This window comes from Sardina pilchardus, chromosome 6, assembly GCF_963854185.1.
Source record: "Sardina pilchardus chromosome 6, fSarPil1.1, whole genome shotgun sequence".
In the NCBI taxonomy this organism is placed as follows: Eukaryota; Metazoa; Chordata; class Actinopteri; order Clupeiformes; family Clupeidae; genus Sardina; species Sardina pilchardus.
The window spans coordinates 32,312,990-32,320,490 of NC_084999.1; the positions used below are offsets into that span (position 1 = coordinate 32,312,990).

Here is a 7,501-nt window from a genome sequence, read left to right on the forward strand (position 1 = left end):
TGTGACACACTGGCATGAGTTTGTTCATGCGTGTCCAGCACATGTTAATCCATTTCAGTTTTACACTTCAGTTCAAAGGAGCTGCAGACCCACTGAGACTGCACTTTGGAAATGTTTAGCCTTTGCGTTAAGTTTGTTTTACTTTTAAGTGTGCAGTGTGTTTTTGTTTTCTTTTGTGATGTTTTACTTTTCTCTGTTGTCAGTTCTGTCCCAACAATCAATATGTTCTTTTTGCCTTTATCTGTGAGGTATAATTTGGCCCGGTCTTATTTTCCCAGTGCTTTGTACATGTCCCAAGGCCAGTGTTCTTTTGGCCATGTCAGTGGGAGGCATTTCAGTCAGCCTCAGGACAAGCGCGCTGAAGCGGTTCCTGTCTCACGTCTGCTCAAGGCAGCGCTCGGCAGCTCACGGGGAAAAGGGAGCGTTTGGAGCTCCTTCGGATCATTTGTTTTATTATGTTTGCGGAGATTTATGACTTTCTCTTGGATATTCTGCGTTGTGGTCGGTGGTTAGTGTTGCTGGCAGCAGAACGGCTGGCCAGCACTTGGAGGGGTTTGAAGCCGGCTCAAGGCAGCTGGGACACAATCACCCAGCTGTTCGAGTGCGCACACACTCGCTGGGGTGGTGAAATGGGTAAAATGAGTCCCTGGTTGCACGCCTGGGAGAGATATCTGCGGTGTCCTGGATTGGACACTGGCTCTGGCATTCCAAAGACAAGGGATAGTTACCAAAACAAGCAAAGAAAACACAATTAAGTTGTTTGCTTGTACCACAATTGTTTGCTTGTATCAAAACAAGCAAACAAAACAAAATGAAATCAAAAATGTACACCACAGCTGTGTATCACACATCTTAATGGTTTCTCTTCTTTGGATATTTACAGTAAAACTGTTGGATGCACGCAAAAATTGAGTCAGTCTTAATGTGTGTGTGTGTGTGTGTGTGTGTGTGTGTGTGTGTGTGTGTGTTTCTAATCCCCTTTATTTCCCTCCTGTGTGCAGGGTGCAGTTTGGTGGTCTGGGCCAGCTGTGTGACGGTGTGCTGGGTGGCGATGACTTCACCGAGAGCAAGGAGCTGCGCGTGTGGCCGGGCTACGACTACCTGGGCTGGAGCCGTGAGGCGCTGGGCCAGGGCAGCGTGGACATCGAGTTCCACTTCGAGAAGACGCGCACCTTCCACACCATGCAGGTCAGCCTGCAGTCACACACCCACACGCCAGTGTGCATGTCTGAAGACCTCAACACTCACTCTCTCTCTCTTTCTCTCTGTCTCATCATCTGTCTGAAGACCTCATCACTCGCTCTCTCTCTCTTTCTCTCGGTCTCATCATCTGTCTGAAGACCTCAACACTCACTCTCTCTCTCTTTCACTCTGTCTCATCATCTGTCTGAAGACCTCATCACTCGCTCTCTCTCTCTTTCTCATCCGATGGCTGAAGACCTCAACACTCTTTCTTTCTCCTCTCCCACTGTTCTGTCCATTCTGCAGTAAGAGTAATGAGGTCTCCCTCTGAGGACTAGCGTTCTCCGCTGCTCCATCGCTTTCTTTCCATTTCTGCACTGCTCTCTTTGTCTCTCAAAAGCAGTCGTCTCCAGCCTTTTTCTTACATAGGGCATTCAGTGGGCTTATGCCATCATTGCATGCATATTACTGTGTCTGCATACCGATCTGTATGCATTTTGTTTGTGCGCTGTTTGTGTGTGTGGTTGTCTGCGCATCTCTCCGCTCCTCGTCATCCCTGGTCCTCCGCGGAGCGGCGTGTCCCCTCGGGACTCCTTCTGGAGTCTCCCCAAACGAGCGCGCTGGGGAGGCAGAGCTGTCAGGAGGGCCGCCGTAAATCTTGAGCAGCCCAGGCCCAGTAAACAGAACAGACTCCCAAGCCCTAATGAACTGAGCGACCGCAGCCAACTCGGGGCTCCAAAAGAGAGAGAGAGAGAGAGAGAGAGCGCAAAAGGAAGAGCATAGAGATCGGAGGAAGTAGGGAGCGAGGGAGGGAGACACAGAGAGTCGGACGGGGAGAGAGGGGGTGAACTCTTAATACAGTGACTGTAAGTCACTGTCTGCCGCGCAGTATGTGGCTCTTGGAGCTCCATCCTGTTTTGTTTAGTGATCTGCGCTGCGGAGCTCTCCACGGCTGTCTGGCGGAGCGGAGCGGAGCGGGGACACCGCAGCAGCCACGGCCACGGCTCCTCCTGCAGCGCCACCATCCAGCCTCTCCCCTGGGTGTTGCTCCATCGGCATCCTACAATTACAGCCCAGAGCCTTCTATTAATATTTGATTTGCTGCTGCGCTTATTTGTTTTGTCGCGGCCTGGTTCTGACGCAGACCTGTCGGGATCGGCCCGGCCTCGATTGTCTTGGTTCTGACCTCAAGCTCGGCGTCCTGCGGTTGGCTGGGTGGGCTTTATAGATGTACAGTTGAGAAAGAGAATCGATTTTTTCTCTTGCCTGAAAATTCTGCTCAAAAACCTCTCGCAGTGGGAAACACGCACATCAGAGCTGATCTGAGGTCAGCCTGATGGATTTATCTGTTGTTTCGTCACATCAATGATGTGGTCATTGGATTTATGGCTTTCAGTTTTGCAACATCCGTGTAATGTTTTTTTGTACGTTAGTGTGAATGGACCTCAAAGCACGTCCTGTGTTTTCGCTGCGTGTACACGCCTCTGAAAGTGTCTCTCCTGTGATGGTTCCCACAGCGCTGGTGTTCAGGTCCATCTCATTGTTTTCGGCGCTTTTCCTGCCTTCGTAACTCACGCTCTGCGTGCGCTCTCCTTCCTCAGGGCTTGTGAAACATGTTTGCAATCGTTCCTGCACTCTTTCATTTTCCTTTTCCTTCCAAAGTGGAGGAGGTTTTTTTCCCCCTCCTTTGCTTTCCTGCGTCTCTGTTGGAGCGGTCAGCGCTCCCCTCGTCCCCCCCCTGCCCCGTACGAGTCTCTTAATACCTGCGCCGCTGCTCTGCTCTTGCCCTCCTCCGCCTCCCCGCTGCGCCTTCTCCGCCCGTGTCCAGCACCACTCCCAAAGGCCGGTCCCCCGGGCTGCACCAGGGGTCAGTACGGTGTCTCAGAGGGCAGTAAATATGCTCAGGAACCTGGCTGGCTGACAGCTGTAAAAGTGGGCGGGTCGTGTGTGTCTGCGTGTGCTGGTATGTCTGTGTGTCTTTGTGTCTGTGTGTGTGTTTTCAGCCGTGTGTGTGTCACTGTGTATACGTTTGTGTGTATGTGTGTGTGTTTGCAGGTGTGTGTCTTTGTCTGTGTGTATGTGTGTGTGTGTGTGTGTGTGTGTGTGTGTCTCCTGGGAGGTTGCATATTACTCAGGGTTTGTTGACTTATTAGGGCCTGACTTGATAGAGTGGGTTACACGTTGACCTATGCCCGGTCTCCCTTGTTTTTTTGGTTTGTTGAAGAACAGCTGCTCGTGCTGTGTCTGCGTGCGTGTGTGTGTTTGAGTGTGTGTGTGTGTGTGTGTGTGTGTGCGTATATGCGAGCACATGTGGCTTTGGTTAAGATGTTGGTCTAACAGCTAGTGTCAGGTTAATTGCTAACCTGTCAAAGGAATTGTTACATACCCCACTCCCTCTCGCTCTCTGTCTTTCATTCACTCTCTCTCTCACACACACACACACACACACACAAACACACAGTATCCTCACCGCACCCACTCTCTCTCTCACTTTTCTCTCCTCCTCCCTTTTTTCTTGCCCTCTCCTCGGCTCTCTCCATTCTGCAGTAAGAGTAATGATTTCCCTCTGTGTCCCTCTGAGGACTAGCGTTCTCCGCTGCTCCATCGCTTTCTTTCCATTTCTGCACTGCTCTCTTTGTTTTTCAGAACCAGTTCTCTCCAGATTTTTTAACTGCTGGTCTGATATGGCACGTAGTGTGATTATGCCATCATTACATAAACACTATGGCACAAATGTTTCTACTTCTACACCGAGTGAGCTTTTACCTCTGGTGCCTCAGCAGAGACAGATGAAGTTATATACTCTCTCTCCCCCTTCCTCTCAGTGTCTCGTAAAATCCTACTTTGGAAAAAAGTTATTCCTCTCATCTCTCTTATGGGACCTGGGTACATTTTTTCTCCCTCTCCAAAGACTTTGATTTACAACACTGTCCTCTTTGTCTCTACCTCTCTCTCTCTCTCTCTCTCTCTCTCTCTCTCTCCCTCTCTCTGTGTCTCCTGCTTGGAATCACGAAGAGAAGGAAAGGCTTAATATTTCATTTGTTCTCATCAACATACACGTCGTACAGTGTCTGCGCATGTTACAGATAATCTACAACAAAACGAACAGAGGACCAATCAGGTTAAAATGGTCTATTAAATGGCTCTCCTATCGCTCCTTCAAGCCCCACTCTCTTTGCTACTTTCTATAAACGACAGATAGACAGTCTCTTCCTCCGCACTAAATTGATGCTGCCTATCCCATAATCTCTGATTGTGCTCATAACTCTCTCTCTCTCTGTCTTTGCACTCTCTTGTGTTTCCGTCCTCTGAAACTACTTCTCCAGCACAGCATCCTCTCCACACATCTCATATGGTGTGTTGTTTATTTTGAAGCACCGAGCCCAGCCAGTGTTATTTCCCAGAGGGCCTGTTTGCGCGAGGTTTTCTCAGCTCCTAATGATCCGGTTTAAAGGGATCAGTGTTATCAAAGGCCTCGCGTTCCATTTTTAAGGCCTTAATCAAGAAGTGTTTGAAAAGCTGTGCTGAAGATGGGTTCACATTCACAGTCGTTTTTTTTTTTTCTTCTCCTCTCTTTTTTCAAACAAGTTGAATATCTTGAAGCTCTGTAAATGCAAAGGATTGTCAAAACAGGCAAAAGCCTCTTATCATGAAAGACACACTGTTCTGAACCAGCGTTGGGGCCTCAGAACAGCTAAAGTGGGTTTTAATGTTCAATCTCAAATCTCTGCTCCGTTTCCTCCTCTCTCCGTCTCTCTGTCTCTGTCTGTTTTTCTCTTTCTTCTCTCGTCTCTCTGTCTCTCTCTCCCTTCTCCTTCCTCGTCCCCCGCAGGTCCACAGCAATAACCGGCACACGCAGGGCGTCCGCGTCTTCAACAAGGTGGAGTGCGTGTTCAAGCCCACGCTGCTGCAGCCGTGGTCGTCGCCGCCGCTCACCCTCCTGGTGCCCCTGGCCGACCTCAAGGACCCCTCGTCGCGGCCCATCTCGCTGCCGCTCGGCGGGCGTCCCGCCCAGATCCTGCGCTGCCAGTTCTTCTTCACCGACCCCTGGCTCCTCATCAGCGAGATCTCCTTCTACTCCGGTGAGTAGGCAGACCCACGTACCAGCATCGCCATCCAGCCGCCCAGCTGGGCCCCTCTGCACAGCCCCCAGCCTTAAGGGTCACTCACACCAGGACCGATAACCCTCATTCAGCTAATTACTCTACTCTAACGACAGCTATAATCATAACTCTAACCGTAATGATAAAAGCGCTGTCGCTGTCCACACTGACCAACGATAAGGAAAGGCTCTCCTCATGTTGATGAACGTTGATGATGGTTTCTGAATGGCTGTCAGCTTTTTAGCGCTCAGAAAGTGATCTCCAGCAATATTGTTCTTCATGTCATTATCGTTCTAGTTGATGTGTGGATATCATCACTCATATTAGCTAGACTCTAGAGCAATACTTTTTGCTATTATTGTTCCAGTTCAACAGCCCTTCAGGGAGGAGGGTCCAGGACAACACGGCCGGACCTCCACGTGTGTCCCAGTGCGAACGCGTTACTGATGGAGGGGCTGTGGGCCTTATGGGTTCAGCCCTTGGGGGTGTAAATGAGCTCATCGTAGTCCAAACACATAAGCCAGATCAGCTTCAAGCGAGACCAAGTCCATGGCAGATTGATTTAGAGAGTGGCTGTAATGAAAGCAAGGGCTGGGGATGACCACAAGTGTCGTTCTGACACGACGATTTATGATTGGCGGCCCAGCTGGGGAGGCGTCCGAGGAGGACCATAAGTCAAGTTAACTGCGTGAGGCAGTCATCTCGGAGGGCGATGAGTTGACGCGAGCTGACGTGCTTAGGCTGGTGGTCACATCAGTGCCCTTGTCACGCTTGGCTCATGATGCTGCTCTGTGCGCAAGACAGCTTGACTAATTGACCACTCCTAACAGGGTAGCCACCACACCACTTATTCTGCTCCCTTCAGTATTGTGAAATAACCAGGCACGTTTTACAGGCTCTTTTTGACCATTTTAGTTTACTTAACTGCGTGGACTGGACAGCCACAGGGTGCTACCGTCACCGGGGATGAACAGCCGTAAATCACCGCTGCACTGTCCACTGACCTGACCACTCAGATCTGGACATGTTTATGTGTCAGCTGAAATTTGCAGAAGTGATTTGCAGATTAGGCCTACTGTATGTCAGTTACTGTGTGTAGAGAAAGCCCAGCTTGATTGATTTTGCAAATGTAAGACCAAGCATCTCTCTCCTCTCGCTGGTGAAATACATAGATTTTTCTCTGTGTGTGATTCCAGTGGCTGTCAAATGAAGTAAAATAAAATGATTTAAAAGTAGAAAGTAAAAGTCACTGTCTCTATCTATCTATTCATTTCTCTCTCTCTCTCTGTCTGTGTCTCTGTTTCAGAGCCGTACGTGGGGAATTTCTCGGAGACGGCCTCCGTTGTTCCGGTGCCTCCTCCCGTGTCGCCCTCCAGCACTCCCTCTCGCGCCGCTGCCGCGCCCACCTCCCCTCGGCCCTCCCTCACTCCAGAAGCATCCAACCGCACCAGTGAGCCCACCGGTGAGTCCAAATCCTCTCGCCCCGGGTGTGTCCGCATGATTGCACCATGGGTGTGAGAGAGCACGGGCACGCGCGCGCGCGTGTGTGTGTGTGTGCCTGCCTGTGTGTGTTTGAGCCCTGCACAAAAGCAATGGAGGAAGACCAAGCCCTGTGTACCATTAGCTCTGCTCCCCCATTTACTTTACTCTGTACTTTAAACACCTCCTCCTCCTCCTACCCCTCCTCTCAAATCTTGGCTCACTGTTGCACACCCTCCATCCATCCTGCTCTTTAACTCCTGTCTCTCTTTTCTCTCTCTCTGTCTGTCTGTCTGTGTCTCTCTCTCTCTCCCCACCTCTTTCACCATCTTCCCTTCCCTGACGTCTCATCCCTTGTTCCTCTAGACCCCCCCACGACAGTCACCCAGCCCGTGACCAACAGCACGCTCAACGAAGCGCTGGCAGGTGAGACCAGAGACAGTTGAGAGGAGAAGAGAGAGAGAGAGATTTGGGCTGTTAGTGTATGGTAGTGGTGGGCCCCCTGCTCTGCGGCCGGATGATCGATGGCTCGGGGCTGCCACGGCTTGTCTGTGGTGCTCCAGAGGGGGTTCTGTGTGCGGGCCTGGGCATCTCTTCATGTGGTCTCCCTCTAAGTGCACGTTTCTCCAAAGCGTTCTCCAAGTGTGTGTGAGCGTTCTAGAGCATGAAAGAGCACTGCATCCAGTAGATGTTGGCTGAGTTAGTGTGCTTGTGAGTCTTTGTGTATCTGCGTGCAT

General features: G+C 50.6%; 1 protein-coding gene across 4 annotated transcripts in view; it reads left to right on the forward strand.

The window, feature by feature from the left end:
- The window catches only part of ddr1 (discoidin domain receptor tyrosine kinase 1), a 38,726-nt gene that overhangs the window by 21,134 nt on the left and 10,091 nt on the right, over positions 1–7,501 (forward strand). For 3 of the 4 annotated variants that reach the window (XM_062539490.1, XM_062539491.1, XM_062539493.1), the window contains exons 7-10: positions 1,002–1,188; positions 5,015–5,264; positions 6,592–6,747; positions 7,131–7,190. In XM_062539490.1, coding sequence (XP_062395474.1) covers positions 1,002–1,188; positions 5,015–5,264; positions 6,592–6,747; positions 7,131–7,190 — 653 coding nt within the window. The remainder of the gene's footprint in view (positions 1–1,001; positions 1,189–5,014; positions 5,265–6,591; positions 6,748–7,130; positions 7,191–7,501) is intronic. The other variant, XM_062539492.1, reaches the window with a different exon arrangement.